Below are 26051 nucleotides of genomic sequence, written 5' to 3'. Positions count from 1 at the left end.
GAGATGGTTAATGTCAGGAAGAGTTCATATTTAATTCTCTCACAGAAGACAGGTGATATGAAACCAGTATGCACAGTCATCAGTCTATGAATCTTCTTTTTCAAGCCCTGCTGTCTTCTCTCAGTGCCTCAAAAAATGATAGAAGCTGAAAAAAGGCAGGACGTTTTTCTGGTAGCTGAATGAAGCAAAGATGATAGATACAGTTATTTACTTTTGAAATCATTCAGGAACTGCAGTCTGCATTTTTTTTTCCTTGACTTTAGCATGAAGAAAACAGAGAGACAATGATGTTTAAAGGGTAAAGAAAATTAAAGTTACTTTGTATATTTTCCTTATATTGTGGTAGTTAATATTCTTCCTTTGCATTAACATGTCCTACAGTAAGTTTTTTTTTCTTTTTTTTTTCTGTCAGTTATATTTAAAAAACTATCATCACTGTCATTTCGTGGTATCACCAACAATATGCCAAATGGTCCTTTTTTGCTGGTGATAAACAAGTCATGGTTCATAGAGAACAGACTAAAATTTAGTTGAGGAGGAAAAATAAATCAGGATTAATTCTTGGCACAGCAGACACAAATCTTTAAAAATAATATGAGCGTGTTCAGCATTTGATTCACAACTCATAGAAGAATCACAGATGGGATAACACAACCTTCCCATAAAAATAACCCCAGTGGGGTTGCACAGCTTTAGTGATCTAAAAATGTAGAGATCTGTCTAAATTATTTAAGGCACATGTATATGAATAGAGATAAGTTAATTCTATAATGGCTAAGATAGAAAGGACAAATGACCATAGGGAGGTATAGCAGTAATGGTCCTGTAATCATGGAAAGGATTTAGACAATTACCTTGGATCAGGACTCAAATTTTAGAACAGTAAAATTAGGTGAAAATAAACTCACCCTGCATATTATGTTGACAATCAAGCATATTTTAATGTTATTTACTCAAATTTGTGGTTCTGAGGAGAATCTTCTTTTATGTCCTATTTCTTGTGCTTTCTCCTCTTATTGTTAACAAAGTCCTGAATTAGACTGTTATATGCAATGTACTACATACAAAGCAAGGCTTTTATAAGAGAATTTACCATTTTGAACATTAATTCATCCGTGAATCGCAGTAACTCCTACTAATCTTTTTTTCTGCAGTTAATATATGCAGTTATACATACCTCATGCCAGCAGTTGTACATTATCTGGTAGGTGATGTCTGAAACCAGTTGTGGTCTATAAAGTCTGTATCCCTGAGAAACTTTCTCAATCACTTGCATGTTATCATACAGCTCGTAGGGCTGCTTTCCCAAAGTGAACACCTCCCACATTAAGATACCTGCGAAATATTCACAGCAATGGAAGACAAGAAATGAAAGGCAAGGGAATCCTTTCCCAGAACAAGATGCACATGGAATGTGTAACCTACTTCACTTATTCATATTAATTAATTCATAAATTAATTCATAAAAACAGCCAGCTTTGTTAGAACTATTTTGTTGTAACTAAACATGTGATACAAACAGTAAAGTAAAAAAAAAAAAAGTAAAATTTTTATTTTATTCACAATATTTATTATTAAGACTGACGGTAAAGATTTTTTTTTCCACTGAGAAATTTATTGGATTTTCAACTTCTCTCCAGCTTGACGACTTAAGCATTGTAGTGTCACAGTGAGATCAGAATAAAATTGTATCTGAATTCCAGCTTTCCCTGATGAAAGCATTAAGTAGCCAATATTATTTGTTCTCAGACATCTACTTTTGGGATATGAATGCCAAATGTTCAGTTCTTTAGCCCTTCAAAGACACATGAGTTTAAAACAACTAAACAAGAACCGATGGATTCAGGCTTTGCTTCCACTGCATCAATGGATAGTGGTAAAATGAGAAAACACCTTCTAAGGAAAAATAGTGTTTCCCATTGAAGTTAATGCTGGTATTGAAGTTAATGACAATAGTGCCTGGAGTCAGGATTTCATCAATCAGAACAAAAAGAAAATTTATCACCAGAAAATCCAACTTCTGATTGAAATGTATATGTTATAAAAAAGCTTGTAAAGGTCATTAACAATATTGGGAGACTAGCTGAAGTTAAAGATAAGGAGAAACACTGCATTTGGAAACACTTTCATCTGCTTTATTCACCATTGTTCAATGTCAAGAAGAGTGGGTTGCCAATCTTTCACCAATTTGACAGCTGCTAAAATTTTCTTACTGCAGGAGCAAACCCCTGTAAGTGGAATTTAAGTCTATTCAGAAGAGGCTGCCCTTTCTTTGCTACCTTTTGAAGACTTTTAGAAACACTGAACAGGCTCCAGGGATTTTAAAATAATAGCTTGAGAACCACTGAAGTAGAAGTTCAAATGTTTTAAATTCATGGGTAGAAGGTGGTCTGCAAATGCATCTTATTCTTTGCAGAGTCTCCATTAGCACAGTTTCTCTGCCACAGCTGGCTCATGCAAAGTGTCTGTTCTGACCTCTGTGACTAATAGAAAAACTCTTTTGAGTTGGGCAGCGCAGATTTATGGTCTACAGCCAAAGATACTGTTTGATCTCCACTGCCAACAGTTCCCTTTGTTGCATCCTATTAAACACATACAAAGCAACTGGGGAGTGGACAAGGTTTCTATGTGACTATAAGAAAAACAGTCGGGCTAAAAATCCAGAGTACAGGCTTTGATGCATATAATTAATAAACAAGCTGTAACTTCTTTTTACGTTCTTTCAGTGTGCAAATGTCTAGTATTTTCATGTGGTATGCTAAGGAAAGCCAAACATGATTGCATATATGCATACATATTTATATGTTAAATTCCATACTTACCGAAGGCCCATACATCTGACTTGCTGCTAAATTTGGTGTAATTAAAAACTTCTGGTGCTGACCACTTCACTGGAAACTTGGTTCCTAATGAGCTTACATACAGATCATCCAGAACATACCTACAGTGCAAGAAACAAACTTGGTTGTGACTGAGTTACAGAATCATAGAGTCACAGAATGGTTCGGGTTGGAAAAGACCATCTAATTCCAACCCCCTGCCATAGGCAGAGACACCTTCCGCGAGACCAGGCTTCTCAGTTGCAGTAAAATACTGCTTACTCTTTCTTCCTTGCATATCAGAGGGTTCCTAGGAACAGCCTGGACAGAATTCCAAATTTCCAAAGGATACCTGGTATCTATAATTGATAGACCAGGTCCTTGTTATCAACTTATTAGATAAATAATGCAGAATCAAAGATGAATGTGGTCAGGCCATCTTGTCCATTCCCCTGCTCAAATGTGATTATTCCCAACACCAAATCAGGTCAGCTATGGCTCTATGTAGCCAAGTCTTAAAAGCCTCCAGAAATGGCAATTCCACAGTGTCCCCAACTAACAAAGTTAAACTAAGTTGCCTGTTGCACTACCTCCTTGTGAAAAGCTTCTTGTTGTCCAAACCTGAACTTCCTGAGCTGTGTTATGTGACCAGTGTTCATGGTTATATTACCTGGCACTGCTGAGACAAATTTGGCACCATCAGTTTTATAACTGTAAGTAGCCATAAGCAGCTTTCAGGTTTCCTCTTAGCCTCCCCCTCTTCACCAGACTAAGCAGCCCATGCTCCCTCAGCTATCCTCAGAGAACGTGTACTCCAGGATGCTCATCCTCTCCCACTTCTCTCCACTGAGGCCACTGATGGAGATGTTTAGCCCCCAAATTAGTTGCATATCCTCTACACAAAGCAAGCTATGAGATTTCCTTAACAAGCATTAGTTGTGAAATCACTCAGCTACATCTGGGCTTTAAGCAATAACTTTTTGAGACAGCAAACTATCTTTATTCTAACCTCATGATGGTTTATGGTCATTAATGGATAGAAGACACAAAGAGCTGTAACACGTTGTGGCTTAACCTTGCCAATAGCCAGGAGCTAGCTAAACAATGCCAGTAAATTATAGCTACCCTAACATCATAGCTTCACAAAGATCCCAATTCTTTTACTTACCTTGTCATCCCGAAGTCAGATACTTTCACCGTAAGATTGCTGTCAACCAAACAGTTTCTAGCAGCCTTTAGTAGAAAGGTGAGAAAATAGATGAGTAGAAGAAGACCAAAGAGGAGCAAATAACATCTTGGTAGTTTGCTATCATTTATGATGTATCATCATTTCTGTCCACTAGCATTTCAAGAAATAATTATATTCTTTGATTGAAACAATGAAGTTGGGAACTGTAAGATAGTGGTAAGTAGCTCTTATCATTATCTCAGCTGTAATAATGATATTGGGGGATGAGAAACCCACATTTGCTTGGAAAGACAGCAACAGAGCTAGAAACTAAACCCTGTCTTTAGAATTGCATCATCCTCCAGGGTCTTTTTGTGTAGTCTCAGAATGTACCAAGGCATTAAAAGCAGGAAGGAAAACATTGATTTGATTATTCACATTGCATTATAAACAGAGTGGAACAATAAAAGATGATATAAACAGTCTGTTTTATGAAAAGTTCAGCATGAACCTAGTTCTACAAATGATCACTAGAGAACACTTATCTGAGGCTGTATTCTCTGCCTGCATGCTCATTAATTTTTGTGATGTAGTTTGAATCTACAGTCCTCAACCTGAAATCAAGCTCAAAATTTATTCCTGTTTTCCCATGGTGTAAAGCCAGTTTTCAGAATCTGATTTTGTATTTATAACTTGAGTTCTGCTACCTAAGCTGTCTGACATTCCTGATTTCTGAATCAGGTGTGAAAACTAGTAAGCTATAGATTTAACAACTTGGTTTACAAATAGACACAAATCTTTGAAAACATCAGCAATGCAGCATTTAAAATGCTACCTGAGGAGATGGCATCCCTACTGGAAAGTTAAGCAAGACTATAACAAATATTGTCACAAATATTCCAACGTATTTTTGTCTGGATTAAAATGTAAAACATTGCTATTGACTCTGAAGCACAATATACCAGAAATTTGGGAAGGCTCACTTTTAACAGGCCCATAAAATAACCACTTATTTCTCCAAAGACTTATACTACCATTCTTGACAGCTAAGTTTTGCAGCAACTTGAAAAAATTGACTGAAGGCAGTGGCAGAGAAATGTATTTAAGGGAGAGGGCAACTGCAGACTTTCAGGTTCTGTTCCTGCTTGCAATGCACCAGAGTAAATTCCCATTTATCCTAGTAGTGGTCACACTTATTTTATAAGAGAAAAAGTTTCCAATTAAACAAATCCTTAACTCATTAACATGTGACCCACATCTTTAATGCTACACCTCTTTCTCCTGGAGGACTAAATTATCACTGGACAGACCTCTTTGCTTTATTAATATTATAATTGGATATCTCTGCTGCCAAGTGGTGCATAAACCCCTGAGGCCAGCACCCATAAATGTGGGCAGCACGGTATGCAGCGCTGTAGACTTGCCAGCTCAGCTCTGAAACAGAGCAAGTCAGCTTGTTTACATGGGCCTTTAGTGCCCCTAGGCCAGATTTGTACACCAGCTGTGTGTCTCTAACCTGCAGACTATGATGCTTTTTTGGGTGAAGGCCTACAGAGCCAGAGCAGCTGTGGCTGAACCTAAAGGCAGAACTGCCTCTGCCTATCCTGTTCCAGTTCTCCTGTGCGATAGCTTACCAAGTCTCTGTGTATGAACTGACAGCTCTCCAGAAATGCCATAGCATCACAAACGTCATAACATATTTCCAGAAGCTGAAGGGGTTGCAGCTCCTTCCCATGACTATGCAAGTAGCTAAGCAAACTGCCGTTTGACATATATTCCATCACTATATAGATGGGATACAGTTTTGAGCATACACCATACAGTCTAACAAGTTTGGGATGATTAAGTTTCCTGAAACAAATAAAAATAAAATAGTTAAAGAATAAATAGCTACAATTTTTCATTTCTGTAAGTTTTGTCCTTCAAATATTAATGTAGCATACTCTGAGACATTCGTGAGACTGGATACAATCCTATCACAGGCTGTAAATTATTCCTTTTTAAGAAGTACTGAGACGGCTTCTGCTCATTACTGGGAGACTCAGTATTGATGGTAACCAAAAAAAGACTCAGTATTGATGAAATGACAACTTCATAGTCGAAATCTGAAATAAGATTAAGCAGTGCAAATGTGCAGCCTTATTAGTGGAAGAAAATAGAAATGAGCAGGTATGGTGGGTCTTTTACCTTAAAATTTTCTACTAAAATCAAGCTGCAAAATTTTCAGACTTGGAATTCTGATTGTATCAGCTAGTTGACTGCCTGAAATGTAGTACATACATTTAAAATATAACAGAAATATTCTTGAATTCATGTGCCTCGGTTATCATTTCATGGAATTTCATTGGACATTCTAACATGATTGCCTCTTTGGAGTCAGACTAAAGCTGCAAGTCACATGTTCATATTGATGGCATTTTCCTGTTATTCATCTCATTCCTACCTGCAAGATGGCAGGAACATCTTTCTAACCATTTCAGTAAAAATGCTAATGAAGCATAGTTTTAAGTGATGTATGTGGAACCTCTAACTTGTAGAAGAGATGTTAATTGAAAACTTTTTTGTAGATGACCCTATCAATCTCTGTGTTGTTCTTTTGGTAATATTACATGGCTACATATTTAGCCTGTGCCTAATGTACCCAACCCTATTTAATGATATTTTTAAGAAGAAAATATTTTTTCCTGTGTCTGCTATGTATTACTGATTAATGAATGGAGAGATCATTGCTTCCAAATAATTAAGCACTGCCACAGCTTACATCATGGTCTGAGCTTCTTCTGTGAATTCATCTTCTGACATTGCTCCCTCTTTAACCATCTTTACAGCCACATCATATTGTCCCTTCCACTTTCCCAGATGCACCTCTCCAAACTGACCACTTCCTAGCTCTCTCAACAGGACAATTTCTTCTCGCTTCAGCTCCCATATTCCTAGTGGGACAAAAGAAATTCCCTTTAGCAAAAAAATGGGCAAATGAGGGCATGGCATCTACCACATGCAATGGCTTTGTTTTCTCTGAAGGGTTGCAGAACAACCTGCACTGAGGCAACATACCTTTTTCTCATCTAAGCTTTGTGTTTGAGTTATAGAAGGACACTACAATTCCTGAAAGTGTTGTTCGCTACTACCTGGATTTTTGCCTTATAAACAGATTTGAGGAAGTTTTAAGTATCAAATGACGATATATATTTATGTAGGTGATTAGAAAACAAGTATTACTGTGCCAGGCAATGTGGCAGAGGGAAGAAATGGCATTGACTCAGATGTGCTGGGGAAGAAAGCACACAAAGCCTTTCACGGTTGATACAAAATTTGACTTAGGGTCCCTTAAAAAGGCATAACATAAAAGTTGACATAAAATACCTTTGCATTCACCTAGTCCTGGACATAAACAAGACACACATGAAGGAAGGGATACCCTATTTCATAGAACCATAGAGTCTCAATGCTGTTCTGGACAACAGGAAGCTATGGAAGGGGCTGGATGACTGAAAGATCATCTTTCCCAAATTCTCACAGGGTAGGAGGCTCTGCATTGTCTGCATGGACAAACTGAAAGGGACACCAAACAATGAGCTCAAGGATTCTGCAACCTCTTACAAGCCTGAACACAGTAAGGGTCACAATTTTCTGGTTATTCATTTCTTGGTGGCCAAGACTGACACCAGATTCAAAAATGAAAGTTATCTTCCTACCATTTCCCAGTGAAGCTGTGTCTGGGACTTTATTTACTTGCATAGATACTGCATGCCGTAGCCTTGTCACGATACCTACAAAGAAAACCTCTTAAAGTTGACAATACATAAATGACTTCTCTGAATCAAAGAAAATACAGGGGAATTAACAGACACACGCACACACCATATTACAACCATCCAGGTAATGACAGAGGACAACGTTTAGCAGATGCATCACTTCACAAGACTGAGTGTTTTCTGTGCTTAAGTGCTATTCCAGCAGAGGTATTGCAAGAAAAGGTAGTACAATACCCAAAAGCACTCTACAGAAAAGCAAAGCAACTATTTTGATTGTGAACATGGTAGATCAAGTTCCACCTAAATTCCCCCAAAAGATGTTTTGATATTTAGAAGATTCAGTATCGAAAGTGATTCATGATAACTCTGAGAAGCCCAGAAGCCTAAGCCAAAACCAATCAAGTAGAAAAAACACACGGGATTACCTGCTGAGTTGTGCTGGTGATAGTGTATAAGTTTGGGAATTGATTCAAAACAGTAATTTTCAGCGAGGTAATACTTGTTCTGAGGGGTTTTGTGCACATGGTAATGTTTGACTGTTCCTTTTTTACTTCTGGAAAACACAACAAAGTGCTGTGTATGTTTGAGTGTTACAAAGTGCCTTCCAGACCATGGACGAATACTTAGTTGCTGAATGAACTGCAACACCCTTCCCTTCCCTTCCCTTCCCTTCCCTTCCCTTCCCTTCCCTTCCCTTCCCTTCCCTTCCCTTCCCTTCCCTTCCCTTCCCTTCCCTTCCCTTCCCTTCCCTTCCCTTCCCTTCCCTTCCCTTCCCTTCCCTTCCCTTCCCTTCCCTTCCCTTCCCTTCCCTTCCCTTCCCTTCCCTTCCCTTCCCTTCCCTTCCCTTCCCTTCCCTTCCCTTCCCTTCCCTTCCCTTCCCTTCCCTTCCCTTCCCTTCCCTTCCCTTCCCTTCCCTTCATTGCTGCAGAGATTTTGTTCATGACCAGTCACACCAAGCAGCATGTCCATAGCATGCTCACAGAAATGATATACATTCTTTGGATACTCACTCTTGAAACTTGCTGAATACAGACACAGTAAATGTTCCTGCCTGGCTAGAAGATTTCCGCACCAAAAAAGCACCTTCTTTTCCCTAATTATTAAAATAATAATAATAATACAAGAAACACTGAAGTTGGGATTCACCCCAGTGAACTTTAGATTTCTATCAAAGGAGAGAAGGAGACGTGACTCATACGACATCCTTTAAGTAGTAAATTAGGACAAGATAAATTATGTCTTAGAAATACTCATTTCTCTTCACTAAAAAGGGTATCTAGGTAACTGGCTGTGGTATCCCACTGTAGATGTTTAAAACTAGGTGAGTTGTGCCTCAGTCCAGACATGAAGCAAGTAGTGTGCCATTTTTGTGTGGTACATAGATACAGATTTATTGCAGGGGAGATTTAGCAGCTACACCTCTGATGTGCTAGATATGGCTAGTACATGGGTGAAAGAAGACATCCAGAACTTCATATAGAGGCCAAGCTTCATTGCTGTGAAGTTCAGACTGAGACATAGACCCTTTTCTGATTTGCCACACTTGAATTTCATTCCTGAACCCATGGCACAGGCCTAAGGGAAAGGACATTGAGACAAGGCTCACAAAGAGTTGGGTTTTCTCAAAGTAGTTAGTGGCTGAGTGCCAATTATTGAAGCTGTGAGAAAGCAGCCAGCTGCCAAGGGAAAAGACAATAACTCGTTTACACTGGACACCTAAGCCGAAAGCACAGCTGAGGCTAGATCTCCTGCAGAAAGGTGCACAGATAAATCCTTCTGCAGTTGTCTTTTGTGATGGCTGGTACACCTGAGCCACCCCGCAGTTCTAGTCTTTGCTCTCAATCTGCAGGCATAGCACTGTTTTGCTCAAGTTTCCCTGCTTTTCTGGGTGACGTTTTACTTCATATCCACATGTTATAAAACTAACACAAAAAACTCGTCTAGACTGACCTGCAGGAAGAGCCACACTGGAGCAAACAGAGGCTTAGAGCTAAAACCAATACGCAGAGCCATGGGGGGAAATGTACATGTTATGGCTTTGCTCCAGGCCTATTTTTGAAGTGTATCATTTGTTTGTCTGTGTAACAGCCATCAACACATCTGGACATTTTTAGAGATCTGTTTATCGGTACCAAATTAGCACAAGAGTTTCCAGCACTGTGCAATACGACAGCTATTTGAAGAGCATCAGCATCCTCTAGCTACACAGTATAGCAAAGACAACTGGCACACAAACATTTACACAGTTATTCATATACAAGCAATAAAAGATATGCAGGACCTTCTGACGGAGCAGCTGCTCAGACTGGGCACGGGAGATACCATCAGCATACCAACTGCAAGGAGAAATATGGGGTTTGTTATTGATAGGCTGATTTCTAGACAAGGCACAACAGATTCATGAAAAATGCCATACATTGTAAATATTTTCAAAACTGCTTTGAAAAGCCAGAAATTAGACTTGTTATGCATTTGTGATTTTGGGCCATGATAAGAAGGAAACCACTAGTTTCCATGTGCTTCTGACGTGTCTCTTCATTCTGAAATATCAGGGACTACTCTGTGACTTCAACTTTTTACAGTAACTTTTTACAGGGTTGGAGAATAACTCCTGACACCTTAATAGTGTAGGAGACTGATTTGTCTAAATGTCAAAAGCTTTTTTTTTTTTTTTTTTTTTTTTTTTTTTTTTTCAAAACCAAATACATTCCTTCTTTTGGAAGCCTTTTGGTAGTGATGCTGATGATGATCTCTAAGCTGCTGACAATATATATAGTTATTACCATTAATATAACATCAATGTATAGAATTCCATTGTTCTAGGAAGTTGCATAAAGTGGAATGTCTGTGGAATAAAGTGGAGTGGCCCAAAGAATATTTCAGTACTCACAAAGACATATCCTACATACTCACTCGTGCTGTGCAATACTCTGCTCTTCTGATGATGTGTGCTCATTGACACTTGAGTTTTCCCTAAAAAGACAAAATAATATACTGAAATTGTGAAAAACTAGTTATGGAAATTGCTTTCCTCAGGTCATACTATATATTTTTTGAGCAATTGCTGCTATTACACCATGGCCTATAGTGAACATTTAAAATGTTGAGACATATTTAATTCTTTTTTTTTTTTTTTTTTTTTTTTCCTGACTTGGCAAACACTTACATGGCCTTTCCTCTCCACTATGCAATGTATTGGAAAGACAAATCTGCTCTGTGCATGTTGTAGCAGGCAATGAGACTATATATGCCTTCACCGACCTCATGAAGAGATTGCATCTACCGTTTCAAAATTTACATGGAAGATTTCCAAACCTGTACAGTGATATACTTCCCAAATAAATATTCTATGACAGACAATAGATAGAGTTCATGTGACAGAAAAAGATACCTCTAAAATAATCTTTTGTGCAAAAATAATAGTGATTCTAATTAATTCTGGATTTTTACATGTTACTATTATAGTGATTGCATTTTGTTGTTGTTGTTGTTTGTTTGTTTTAAAAGTAGGAAACCTTTGAATCTTATCCAGTATGGTTTACTATGAGAAAATCTTCTAAGCTTCTCTAAGATTTTCATTCAAACACTTTGGCATATACTTAGTACTTACAATGTCATATAATCTTACTAAAAAGTCAGATCTGATATATCACTTTGACAGACTAAGACTCACTTTACCCTGTACTGGAATGCTCACTTATTGCATGAGATGCATGAGAGTGCTAGCAAGGGTGACATTTTAATGCTGAAATAAGACTACAAAGACTGAAATCCCAGCACATTGAAGACAGTGGCCAAACCCTCCTGATTTAAATGAAACCAGGATTTTCAACTGATGTTTTTTGCATTATGAGTCAAGAAGACAAATTGTACTTGATTCTACACCTTGAAGTAAATGTTATGGTTAGTACTCAGAAAGTTACTTAAGAAGAAAAATATTCCAAAAATGTTGCCTGATCTTTTCTAGAGTGGTGAGGAGAACATTTAAGCAGTGGATGGCTGCATATTGATTCACCTTGGCTCATCATCATTCAGGGATAACTTTCTCAGGTAAGTGCTCGGTACAAAACCTTCATTCCTGCAAAATAAACAGTTCACAGTTCAGCTATCATACATGATTGCTTCTTAAAATTGGTCACTTAAAATAGGAAAAGGGATTAATCAGACAGTCGCTTTCTAGAATGCCACTAACAGAAATGCTCATGGTTAAAACATTTATGCTTTTTACATGATATGGAGGAAAATGCAGAGGTAATTTTGCTTTAGGAGGCTACATTTCAATGAGTTATTCTTTTTGCTAGTCACTGAAAAGGCTTCTTCCTCAGTGATTGGCTTCATCATATGGAAGATTGAAGCAACTGTTCAACAATATCATTACATGCCATCTTGGTTGCTGTGATGAAAGATGCCAGTGACTAATGGGTGCCATCAGAGTATCCAAGGTCAAACACAGCCAGTCAATAGGTAGGCTTAGAACTCTTCCCCACACAATGTCAAATGCAATTGAGAAGCTAAGCTAAGGGAATATGGACAGCTGAGCTACCACTTAAAGCAGCAGGCAGCATGACATGTTGAACTAAGTTATGGGGACCTGTAGTCATCCACAGAGTGGTAAGAAGGTGGACTGTATGCTGCACCCATCAGAAAAATAAATAAGGGGAATTAACATACATTTGAATATGGATGGAGACAGAAGAGAAGGGTTTCTCCACCACGGATCTCAATAGAACAAGAAGAAATCTGAGAGGGTATGGAATCTGAAACAGGTAACTGCCATCTGTTTGTTTCTACTACATCTGAAACACCAAGATTGTCAGTATTTCCAAGCAGAACTCTAAGGTTTTGTTATGATATAAACGGACAGGGTTTGTCCTTGCAGAATCAATACTGCAAAAGTCTCAGTTTCTCAAGCCAAAGAAAAATGTATGTCTATAAATATACGTCTATAACTTTAAATGTCCTCCTTTCTCTTGATTTCTTTCTGCTCTTTCACTCATCTCAGAACACTTTGTTCAGCCTTCATAAGCAAAGCTGCCTGTATTGTACACTTTTACATAGCCATCATCATCACCATTCCAGTGATGGCCTTTAAAAGCATGTCTCAGATTACTCAGTTATTATTGCCTTAGAGTTGCCAGAGTTGTGTGCTGCTTTCTTCACCCAGAGCAGTACGCCAGTCCTGTGATTTTAATTTAATGTTGATTTATTTGTTTGCTTACTTGCAGATGTAAACTTAATCAATGAATTATGAGTGGATCAAGTCATTTCATTTTCTTCCAAACCAGATTGGAAATCCCCTAGCTCAAAAATTCTTCTCTTCCACATTTCTATCATGTACATAAAGTCAAACCCAGCTAGTATCTATCATGAGACAGACAAGGAATCATATCTCTTCCAGGCAGCCTCTGTTTTTTGTACTGCCTTTGTCTCCAGTGTACTCTGAAAGCTGTTTCTTATTTATTGACTTGGGAAGAGGTTCTCTTTTCTATACCAGCTGGATATTAATGAAAAATGTCTTATTTTAAGTAGTTGAAGGGGATTCCTCCACTTGTGAACCACAAAGGGAATAATTTAATGCTTCTGTCCTCTGCAGGATGGGGGTGCTCTATCTCTTTGGGAAAGTATTCCTAAAGCTGGTGAGAGACTGAAGTGAGAAATTATTCCTGCTGCAGCAGTTCCCACTGGTCTCCTGTGTTCTGACTGCTATTACAATAGTGACGGTGTTGGTCTAAGGTTGATTTCTGCATACTCAAGAGGCAAAGGTTGTGAGCAGAGATTTTATCTTTTATTCACTGAAACTAAAATGGACAGCTTCAGAGTGCACAAGCCCTTCTTCAGGCACATATCAGAATTACTGCCAGTATAGTAAGGCTACTATTTTAGCTGGTGTACAGGCAGTGATTACTGTGAATTGCACCCAGTCTGGCAGCCACGGATGTTAATGAAAGTGGAGTTGCACATGAGAAAATGAGGCTTCTCCAAAAAGGTTTAATAGCTACTAACATAGTTAAAACCTAAGGCTAATTTTAAAGATCCTGTAAGGTACCAGGACTGCCTGAAGTGTTGCCAATGAAGATAAGGTATGTGGAATATCACGATCATGAAAAAGAAGTATTCTGCAGTGCATACTTACCCTTCCAAATCTCTCACTTTCCACCAGGCAAAATCTTCCTCTTGCAATACATGATATTTATTGCATTTGACAAGCCGGATAGCTGAATCTCCTAAGGGTTCGTAGTTGCATTGGGCCACAGCCATATTCAGGTCTGACTTACTTGGTGATAGTACCTGAGGCAGGCTTCTGCGTCTCAACTTTGAAGACAGAGGAAATACAATGACAAGCAGATGCATCACAGGGTACAGTAAGAAATACCACACAGCGTGTATGCTATTACTTCTATCTTCAACATGTACAATGATATTAAGCAAATTAATCAAAGCTAATAATGTCAGCACAGGCGAGCACCTTGTCCTTCATTCGTGTAGAAGAACATTTTAGAAACTGTTGTCCACATTTGTGAGACAGGTGAGAAAATAGCCAAGTTCTATCATGTCACCAGAAGTATTACATTAAGTGGAAGCTGACACAGCTGTAATTAACAAAGCTCTAATTAACATGATGACATAATAGACTGGACTCTACCAAAAACTTACCACCTACCTGAAGCTGATAATGTTTATTGAACAGTTGCAGTTCATGTGCTAGGAACCATGTGACTAAATTGTGTTTACCTATAACGAGGTGAAATGATGTCCTGTTGAATCAGAAAATCCCATCATAGTATTATAAAACAACTTTTTTTTTTTTTTTTTTTAATGTCTGTTGATCAATAGTAATCTTAGCATGAAGCACAACAAGCATTAGTCAATTGTTACTACCACTCAATGAATACAAAAAGCTATATGAATTATAAATTGTTGCCTTTTCTTATTGTCATTATTGACTAGCTTGGATGTTTCTCTGCTAAGCACATTCAACATAAGGAACTCCAGTTCTTGGTGGCTAACTTTCCCTATGCAAACTAAACAAGTGTATGTATGTAACTTTGGGACTCATTCATCTTTGACCTGGGTCTTCAGGTGAAATATGTTTTCCTACAGAAGTCTCTATCATCAGGAGGTCTACACAAATAACTTGGATTTGAAGTCTGTCATTAAAGTTAGGTTATGTCAATCAAAAAGCCATAGGCAAAGGGGCATCTAAAATTTAGGTACAGAAATGCATTTAGAGATCAGAGAAATGTCATAAATGAGAAAATCCAGATATCAAAACTCTTTAAGAGCAGGAAAAACTACATGCAGAACACTGACAGAAAAGGATAGGGAAAAATAACAAAGAGTTAGAAGGGACTCCAGATGCCAACTATTTATTTTATATTATTATTTTAGAATTGAAAAGCTCTGTAATACAATACTAGGGAAGAATGCCAAATGTCTTGAAGCAGGCTGTGATTCTTTGAAGTTAAGTCCAAAAAAACCATGGCATTGTATATTTGCTTGTCTCCTCTTTACTGACATTTCTTTATTTAAGCAAGAAGAAACCAAAGAGCCAAGTGAATGCATGACTGAGTCCACTAAGCAAGAAGACACACAGTATCTCTTCCTGTAAACACAACGAGCCTCAGTCTCATCTCACTAAGTTCCTGTGGAGATGATCCTTTTTTTTTTTTTTTTTTTTTTTTTTTTTTAAAGAGGAATCACTAACAGAAGAACCCTCCTCATTTGCCTAGACTTAGATATGTTACTCATCAAGTGCTACTACTTGAACCCAGGAAAGCTGGCTCCTGTTTGTCATATCTGATTTCAGTGGAACAAAGATTATAGCTTGAGGGCCTGTGTTAGGCAGGACTCAAATCTTAGACTTCTTGTAGGTTTTGTGGAAAATGACAGAACTAGAATTGCCTGCAGCTGTCAGAAAGATGGATAAGTTTAAAATACAGAGATTTAACTGTTTGTTTGCTTGTTTGTTTGTTTGTTTTCCCCATAAAAAAAAGGAACGATGTTAGAGCAAGCTGATGCTTAGAGCAAGTAAAAGTACTTATAAACTCATGTGCAACTCTGAGATTTGGACTTGGTAACCTTTAGAAATTAAATTTTTTATTTCTTCACTTCCTCTGTTTTGCTTATGGAATGATCAGGGTGTCATGCTTTGATGGAGATTTCATCTTGCTGTGTGAGCACAAGAAAGAGCAGGGCATTGGCTAGAGTAAGTGGCAGAGTTATGATCACAGCAAGGAGCTTTGTTTTGTCCAACCAGCCAGGGGACAGAGCCAGCCAAAGATGAGCACATCAGATTTGCATCCTTTTGTTTTTTGCTGCTGGATGTGTACTTGTCTGTTGCAATGTTCTGGATGGACTTCATCTGGAACCTGGTACAGATTAATGTCTTGGTTTGTGTCCTTATATACAGCTTTCCATTTCCAGAACTGGCTGAAAGACCCAGGGCATGTAACATTCTAGTAGTAACTGAATGGACTCTCTTATTTCCTTTATGCTGTCTGTGATATTATTGTTATTTCCATATTGAGGACTTCACCACCACTATCTAGAGAAAGCTGTAGGTAACAGTCTGAGATTCAAGTGTGACAGGTACAGAGGTATGGCTACTGTCTGCAAAACTGTGCTGCCACTGTGCAACTGGAGGCATGTGCAGCATCATTTAAGCTTCCATAAACCTTGTCCAATGCATTAGCATGAGAAGATACATGTGTGCACTCAGTGAATTTCTATCTGACCTACATGAAGCATTTGCCATTACACTGAGAGTGGCTGCCAGGCGCGAACAGAGATGAAAGTATTTCTAAGACAGGAAGCTCCTGCTGTTATCAAAGCACAGGGGAAGTGCCCAGTGCTCTCCATGAAGGCATGTTTGTGACCTTTATTCTCTGTAATGGCATCACTCTTCAGGAACCAGCTCCTCTGTGGGAGACTAGTGGTACAATGTTGAACTGATGAAAGGGATAGACACATCAAAGGTGAAAGATGTAAGGAAACACAGTAGTGCCTCTGGTCAACTGAGGTGAGAGCAAGGGAGCAAGACTTGCAGGGGTTGGAAAGGTGAGGGACATGAACTGGGATGTAGATGGAAGGAAGGCTGGAAGTTCAAGTGGGACCTTGAATGACTAAATTGTGTTGATGAGACAGCAAAGCAAAAATGTGCTAAAAACTTATAGAAGTAGCTCTGGAACTAAATATAGACTGTTCCTTGCCATGAGAAGTCAGCTTCTTAATCTGATCTATATGATACATTTTGGGAAAATTAAGTCAAGTTGTAACCAGATCTGGTAGTTATTTTATCTGCATTTACTGAAATTGTTTTGGAAGAATCAATCTAAATATTGTCACGATCCTGCTTTTTAAATTTTCTTTTCAAAATATCATCTCTGAAATTGAGCAGACAATGAAAATAAATCGTAAAGGCCTAGCTGAAGCCAGTCTGTTCAGCAAGAGATTTGCATGGCTGATGTTCTCTCCAGATAAACAAAACATCTTTTGATGGAAGCCAGGCAAAGCAGACCACAGTATTCAAAACAAGTTACATGGCTGCATGTTCACAATGCCATTGTTTTCAGATCTCATTATTAGAAAAAAAAAGTCAAAAGCTTCTTTGATAAAGTATATTTTCAAGGCTTTGTTGTTGTTGTTGTTGTTGTTATTATTTTTATTATTATTATAGAGCTTAATTTTACAGCTTGTGTTTTTATCTTCTGTGTCTTGATACTCTTATGTGTTTCTTAAAGCCCTGGTTGTCTGTGTCAATTGCATACATCAGAATTCCATTCTTTTTTAAAATTACTTTCTGATTAACAAAGAAAAGCAAGGAAATGGACCCAAAGTGTATCCTAAAGATATAGAAGACAAATGAAAATAAGGCAGGAAACAGTTTTAAAAATTCCATGATTCAAAGCCCTTTTTCATCAAGCACCTTGATAAACTGCTGCAAGCAGGTGTTTTTTTGTTTGTTTTTTTTTTTTTTTTTTTTTTTTGGTGTTCTATTGTCCTGTTTGCCCTTTGGGTCTGTATGCCTAGCTTTCTCAGATGGAGAGAAAGGCCCTGAAGGTGCTGGTGGGATAACACATTCCTGGGTTTCTGTCTGATATAAAGTCAAGATAAAGGCAGGAGTGCTCAGAAGCTCTTCCAAATTCATTAACTTAGAGGTTGTCTCTGTAGAGGCGGGCTAAACAGACATTCCTAGTGAGGCATCTGTACTCCTGACCCAACCTCAGACCAGCATAACTTGGGATTTGAGTGAGAAAAGTGTAGTCCATCCACCACTTCTCACCCAAACAGTGGCATATTTGTTTGTGTCTTCAGTTGCTATGTCTTCTCCAAGTACTGCAAGCACCATTTTCTCTGGTGACTGTGGTAGAGGGGAGTTTTGGGCATCTCTAGGAATGGGGACCTCCTACACACTAGAGCTCGTTTTGATGTCATTCCCTGGAAATGTCTGTAAAGTAAAAGATGTCACTGCAAGGACTGTAGCTTCTACTGTCACCAGCCTGTTAAGTGAACTGAAAGTGGCTGAGACTTTCCCAGTTTGCCATTTACAGCACACTGAAGATGGAGCTATGTCCTTCCCTTCACCATGCTGCTGGACAGAAGGATGCTGTAGTCTGACTGCATGTGAGAGGCTGAGACCAGCTCCAGTGAGATGCTGTTTGCAATTCTCTCTCCCACCCTACAGCACTTCCCATCACCTGGATGCTGGGTCTTTCTTTGTAGGATGATACTTGAAATTTTGACCTACCAGTGTTTGAGGAACTGGAGGCAGTGGTTTCACGGACCAGGTTGTGCAACACAGAGTCACATCTGGAAGAGAGGGATTAAAAACATACCATGAATTAAGTAAGGATGTGTTTCTTGAGGCTTTCTCACTTGCAGTTCTATACAGTGGCAGTGACAGCATAGCAAACAAATATTTGTGACAGCTGACATTTTACCTCACTGTGGTATAGACCTGTTTATCTCTGTATTTCCCAACCTTCTCTTAATTCAAGCACCATATCAATATATTTTAAAAGTCCATCAATCACTGCTTTCATCTATGCCAAAATAAAAGTTCAGGGAAATTTGAGGTTGTATTTTTCTCTTTAGTTTTCCTGATTGTTTTAGATTATTTGATTGCACACTAAGGGAGACTGAGAACTTATTTTTATTCTATTTTTTTTAATAGTTTTATGGACACTTATGCTCTATGGAGTGTCAGTTAAGAAATACTGTTTTCAATTACCCAGTGGCTACAAGACTGAGGCTGTCTGGAGTCTTCCCTATGCAGGCTGTGTCCCTGTGCTCCACGTATCTCCACTAGCCACCTCAGGAACTTATTTAGGAGCAAATGTAGAGTAGACAAAGCACAATATCTTGCATGTATGCATTATTATATCAGGCAGAAATGAAGCATTCAAAATACCAAATTTCTCTTTGCAGTTCTTCTTTTAGCTAAGTCATCCATGGCTGACAATGAGGTATTTCCTTGCCCTTGCAGATGGCCAGGGGTTTTACAGACTTAATGGCTTATGTTGTGAAGCTATATGAAGCTATTCAAATTACTGTTACAAAACAGTCGACAACTCTCTATATTATTCAGTGTTCTATAATCATGAAACCTGTATTAATAGCAGATAAGCCTAGGTCATTAATTTCAGTTATCAAAAGCAAATGCTTCATTGTTATAAGTGTCACAGATATAAATCAGGCTCCCAACTACTCACACCTACTTTTCATATTTTGTCTTTGAATTTGGGGTCTTAGATTTTTGACTGTGACAGTAAATGCTCAAGAGCAAATTTCAATCATGATTGAAATTAACATCTCTGTCAGTGCTCTACACTTCTTGATAATCAAGCTTTAAAAGGCAGAAACCCAGATACTCTTAATCTGCTATTCCCTTTCCTTAATGTGGGATTTCTTAAGCGTGTACACAGACATAAGGGAATTCCCTTCTGAAAACGTGAAAACTGAGAGTACCATTTTACAGATTTTCCTCTCTCAGTCTTTATAGATTGAAAAATAAGAAATACAACTAAGTTCAACAAAAATGCATATGAAAAGCATGTTAAAAGAAAAAAATATATATGTTGCAAATTAAATCACATTGTTTAGAAAAATATTCATCATATATGTACATAATTGTGTATTAATATAATAGTTTTACTTTTGTTCAGTTATGAAGCTGGATTATTTTACACTCATTCATACACACTCTTGTGCTGAACTTCTCTTGTTCCTACCTGTCCAACTATTGGGACCTCATCACTAAAAAGGTCTTAGAGCACAATGCCACAATTTAGCTAGAGTTCTTAAGCGTATTTTTTCTATATTCGTATTTCTTCATATTCTTAATATTTCTCTAAAGAGAAAAATATTTCAAAAATGTCACTGTCCTTTTAGCTCAAACTCAACAGGTATCATTTTGGGGTATTATTCTCCTCAACTATATTATAAGGTACAATGTATAGGAGCTATGATGTTAGAAGGAGCTTAGCACATACATAGAAAGGTATTAGTAGATCAGGTTGTATATTTATTACACTGTCCATGTGGATTAAACGTCCATGTGGATTTGGTAATATTGTGAAAAGCATCACTGAGATTAAGCAAATAGAAGTGAAAGAAGATATTACATTTCTCCCAAACTGTACATCCAGGGGCCGCTTTACAAGTCTGGTTGCAACAGAGAAACCTCCCATTGGTGAAGAATCTTCTATGATACTTGCTTAGTAAATCGTTATTGTCTTTAATTTCTAGGGAAAAAAAATATGAAAAAAGAAAAGAACATGAAAGACTGCATAACTGGAATGTTCCTTATGATTAATATAGTCGCTGCAATAAACTGCGGAACCCCAGATAGTTTATTGACTCCTAGATCTAGACAAATATCTTGGTAACATTTTGTCTATATTTTATTTCTCTATACAAACTAAGTCTGAATTCCATACCCAACAGTTACCTCTTTCTTTGAGAAAGAAAACTGTGTGTCAAGAATGACATGGTACAGACCTATCAATCAAGAAACAAAGTGGAATCTAACAGTTATGATTTAAAATCATGTATGTTATAAAGATTTCACAAGCAATAGTGAAACTAATTGAGAGAAAATATTTTTATATATCAAAATATGCTGAATATTTTCCTACAAATATATATTTCAAGAAAACGGTAATAATTCATACTCAATACCAGAACAGATACCTAATACCTCATATGGCAAATCCAAACTAATGTTTGTCTACTAAAATAAATTTGTTATTTAAGCATAGCAAAGAGGAACACTATCACAGACACATTTTGTACTCAAAGCACTGCTTTGAGTGGTCCCAGTACTATTACTGTGCTAGTGATATATTAGTTCTGCAAACCATAATAGCACTTTTGGATTCACAAAGTACCTAAAAGAAATGTAGGATGCATAGTGTGAGACTTTAAAAGCTGACTACTTCAGAACAGGATTTCAGACCTTCTGGGATGACCCATTATAAGCCCAAGACTCCTGAACATGCAAGAGACTGCCAAAAGGATCAGTGTACCCCTTGGCGACCAGTACTTTTATACACTTTTTAAGAGGCTTGTAGGCAGCTAGAATATTTGCGCTATTGTTTACCTGATTACCATTACAAACTATATCATTAATGCAATCTTTTTATTCACGAATGTCATTTTGCAGTACACCAAATCTTTCCTTAATGATTTCATAACAATATCTTTCTTTCTAAAAGATCCAATGCAGTTAATCTTTCCTATTCTGCTCCTGGTCAACATTCTCCATAACTCTGCTAAAGTAATTGACATACTCTTACTCTGTATGTGAGAACAGTCACAAACAGAGAGGTATCTCATACACAGGTTTAGAAGTAAAATTGCAGAGGATATTTATTCACAGCCAACTATAGATTGTCTACTGTTTCCACAATGATCAGCATGTGTGAGAGTTGCCCTATTCAATGCGATTTTTTTTTTCCTCCACTGAAGAATAAATTTTCTGCCTAAAATTCAATATTTACATATCTATGAATTTGCTTCATAGAAAAAAAAACAGAAAGTTCATTGGAAAAAAAAAAGGGGGGGGGGGGGGGCGGGTAGGGGTGGGGGTGGGGAGAGAGAGAGAGGGGGAAATAGGGACAAAAGCTATCAGTATCGGTTACCAAAGTAGCTTTTTGAAGGTAAGTGTTACACTAGATGAACCATAAATTATTGTTCTCTATTAACTTGCATTGGTAAAGGCTGAACATATGACAAAGATTAGAAAATGCTCATGAAAAATAAGTTTTATTTTGGTTTATTTTTCACCGCATTTTTCATCCTTTACATTTTCAAATTCATTTCAACGAGTCAGAGATGAAGTATGAGTGAGACTAAAAGCAAGTGACAAAGAATGGCACAAAATGAGGGAGCAGGAGCATTTTCCTATCCCCCCTCAAGTTATTTGAATACACTGAAAGATAAAGGTCTAGTGTTACCTTTATGCAAAGCTGCAAGCCACTGCTTCCGTCTCTCTTCATTATCTGCATAGACATAAAGTAGGCCACCTTTGTACACAATCTGAAAGAGGTTGAGAAAGACAGCATGGTGAGAGTGTGCTGCCTAAAAGTTTCATACCAAAGCTTGGGAATTAGAAAAAAGTAGGCTTTGCAGACCTACTGACATCAAACTCCTATAATTTAGTAATGTTTTGCCAAGGTCACCTGTAAGCACTGCCATGTTATATAAGATGTCTATAACAAACCTTGCATATAGTACCTTAACCACAGTGGTTTGTGTCTGAAAGAACAGTTGCAGAAACAAAGGACAGCATAGAATATTTCTAGATATAATTGTCTTCTGGGTACAAAAGACCTTATAGACCACACGTAAACTCATTCTTTCCATTCCATTTTTTTCTAGATGCATCTTCCAGCTTTTTGCTGTTGTTATGCAGGCCACAACACTTCTACAACAATGTTCAGTAACAAATATTGAGGCAGAGTGTAAGCTCAGGGGAGCTGTACTGTGACCAGGGAATCCTGATCCAAAGGTGATGCATTCTTACCTCATCACCTTGGATAGATATTTTTCTGCAAATTAGTTCAGCTGCCTTTTAAAGCAAGAAACTAATATCTACAACATCCTGCAGTCAGTAGTCCTACAGCTTAGCTAAATTAAACATTGTGAACAAGCTTCTTTTTCTTGTTTTCAACCAATCTTCTGCAAGCTTCATTTGATGCCTACCTAATAATTACTAACATCTGCTTTGCTTTTTGGATCATGCTTAATACTGGGCTGACTGTGTGTGTGTGTTAAGTCAGGGTTTCGTTTCCCTTGTGTACATTGCTTTTCAGTCATCTGCAATGAATTTCAAGTATCACTTTATTGCCTTGTTTGTTACACTGAAGAGCCCTTGTTATTAAATGTGTACTCCCACTGGTATGCATACGTGACTGATCAATCTGCTTCTCATCTCTTTATTTAGTCAAATGATGGAGCTCTGAGAGCTTTTCTCTTTAAGGCATGTTATCCAATCTATTAGGTACTCTCAAGTCTCTCCTCTGACCTCTCTTCAGTTTACAACATCTTTCTTGAATTATAGCCACCAGAACTAGAGACAATATTCTCCTGCTGATCACAGTAGTGTCAAAACAAACACAGCCTTCCTGATTTTACTGAATGTGTGCCTGCTTCCAAGTCCAAGGATGCCATTAGCAACTTTGGCCATAGCATCACACTGGAATTGATGGGAATCAGCTATCATTATCCTAAAGCCCTTTTTAGAGGTACTGTTTCCCAGAATACAGTCCCCCTTCATGGCACTGCAGCAAACATTCTTTTTTTCCGCTTAACTGAGTTATGAACTCCTGAGATAAACACAACTATTTAACATAAACATGCCATTCAATGCCACAAAGCTGGGGAGGGAGAAGGGAAAGGAAGACAGGAATGACACCTAGGATTAGTCTGGTGGTGAAATACTAAACATAAGGTTGCCCTCGGCCATGGCAATTATTACAGGGTCATGGATTAACACGCTGTTCAGCAGCTGTTAGTCACTTCCTTGAGCAGCCCGTGCTGTTTGGAGGTGGCATTCCAAGGGGGATCTATGACCTGCATGCCCCACTACTCATAGAATTGGGATTGATGGAGGCTCAGGGAGGAACCTGAGCTGGGAAACTGAAAAAGATGAAAGGCAGAAAATTTGAAGTTATGTTTCTCTCATCCCATTTAATTCCTGAACATGTGTTGTGCATTGTGCAGCTGTATGCATAGCTTTGGTTTCCCTGACTGTGGCACATTTGAATGGTAATCGGGCAATCTGGGGTCAAATTCTGAACTTGGTATTGAGGAAAAAAAAAAAAAAAGAAAAAAAAAAAGAAAAAAAGTGGAAAGAAATACTGAGAATTTAAACAAGAATTTTTAAGTGTTTAATTCTGCGTTTAAAAAGTGACAATCACATAAGCATACTAATCTATATATTTCAGACCCTATTAAAGCAAATATCTGATAGAAATTTAAACATAAAGGAATCAAGACTTGACCCAAATTTTATCCCAGTCAGGTAAAAACATTTTAGCAAAGTCACAGCATCAGTTACAGGGACTGATTTTCTACTTTTTGCAAATATCTGTAACACTTAGCAATAGCAGGTATCAGCACTTGAGACAGGAATGATCAGTGTAACTCTAGAATGACTGATGAAATGTGCATTAACCTGATTTTGTGACTAACCTGAAAAGGATATTGTCTTGCAACGGGTGTTAATTCCTCAAGATTCACTGTCTCAACACATCGGATTTTCTCAATCTCAATAGACCCCTTTTTTCTTCCTCTTTTCTAAGAGATAAAACAAACAAACAAACAACAACAAAAAAAAACCACAGCAGATTGAAATCTATTTTTAACACAGTATGGACTATTCCAGTTTGACTATTCTGCACAATTTCATGTTTCAAGCTTTATAAGCCATTGCTTTGTGTTTGTTAAAGTTTAAAAGAAAGGTATTAAAAAACAACAACCCTCCCCAGTGCCCTATCCACATCCAATTTATCCATCAAATGTCTTTTTAAGTCAGTTGCAAGAGCTACAGGACACAGCCCTATATCTGAGAAAACATCTGATGCAGCTGTAGGCGGGGAGAGGAGGAAAAGAAGAAGGAGGAATTAAGAGGGGAAAAAACAACAACACCTTAAGTGCAAAACAGAAGCCCAGCTGCAGCATTCATATTGAGGTGGAGCTTGTTCACACTGAGTTTCCACGCAGGGTCCTAATGGAATGTAACTCACAGGAGGGGTCCAAAGGAGCAAAAACTTTGAAATAAGTTGCCTGGGACCTATATTTGCATTCCCAATAGGAGATCTTCTGAGTGAAAAGCTACCCTTGTGTGACGCACAGTCAGTCTTTAGAAAATGATGGCTTAACCATCTGCTTTGTGCAGTTGAAGAATAAGATTGTGAACTAATTATGCCTCATACAAGTAATTTCTGAAGCCAGTTATTTACGTCAGTTCAGAGGGAGGCCTGAACAAGGAAAACATCCCTATTCAAGACAATGTGTAAACATATGCCACTGTTAATTACTTGCTTAAGTTTTGTTGTCTTTGGAAGGACAAAAACAGATGCTCAATGGCAAGCATAACTGTAAGAGATGTTGTGAACAGATACACTATTAAGCCTGTGGCTAAGTGCTTTCCCAAAATGAAAATAAAATTTGATACTCCGTAATTTTTTTATCTACTCAAAACAAAGTACACCTGTTGTTCTAATTCATAGCATCTAATCAAGTTTCACAGAAGAAAACCAGAAGAATGAGGTGGTACCAGAATATCTCAGAACAGTTAACTTTAGAAAATGAGTTTTTACCTCTTTGTCATATTCATAATATGAAAGGCTTGCTTTTGTCAGAACAAACAATCTTTTCTTATAATTAACTGGTGATATTTTTTTCTTCTGTTGTGACTTCTTCAGAAGAAGTTCTTCTAGAATTGTTTTATTCTCCATTTTGTTTCCCTAAAAGAATACCACAATAACTTTTATTATTATTGTGAACAAACATAACAACACCAACTATAAAAACTGTAATCACGAATATATTGAGTCATTGTCTTCTGTATGTTTTGAAATTTCATGGCTTTTTTTTTTTATTTTTTTTCTTTTAATTTTATGAAATACATGGTTACAAAGTGTGCATTTAATATTGCATGAGCAAATAAGGTTGATTAACTTATTCAGGGAAAAAGATCACATTACAGAAAAATTAAGATACAGATCTACTGTAGTTCTAAACAAGACACCTCTGTGACTTTACTGTCGGAGTATCTCTTCTTTTAAAGCCATGCACACT

The 26051-nt window shown here is 37.7% G+C and overlaps 1 protein-coding gene across 1 annotated transcript; it reads right to left on the bottom strand.

The window, feature by feature from the left end:
* Positions 1–100: 100 nt before the first annotated feature.
* On the bottom strand, positions 101–25708 carry BMX (BMX non-receptor tyrosine kinase; the record flags this gene model as incomplete). Its single annotated transcript, XM_084286352.1, has 18 exons — positions 101–175; positions 1178–1335; positions 2823–2941; positions 3988–4052; positions 5622–5838; positions 6749–6920; positions 7686–7760; positions 8171–8298; positions 8756–8838; positions 10027–10081; positions 10659–10718; positions 11761–11823; positions 13879–14057; positions 18493–18554; positions 20369–20488; positions 22202–22283; positions 24441–24545; positions 25571–25708. 18 exons carry the CDS (start codon positions 25706–25708, stop codon positions 101–103), a joined length of 1956 nt encoding a protein of 651 aa, XP_084142478.1.
* Positions 25709–26051: the final 343 nt, after the last annotated feature.

The sequence above is a fragment of the Netta rufina genome (genome assembly GCF_964035555.1).
Source record: "Netta rufina genome assembly, chromosome: 1".
NCBI classification, from domain to species: domain Eukaryota; kingdom Metazoa; phylum Chordata; class Aves; order Anseriformes; family Anatidae; genus Netta; species Netta rufina.
This window is presented reverse-complemented; position numbering and strand designations above follow the sequence as displayed.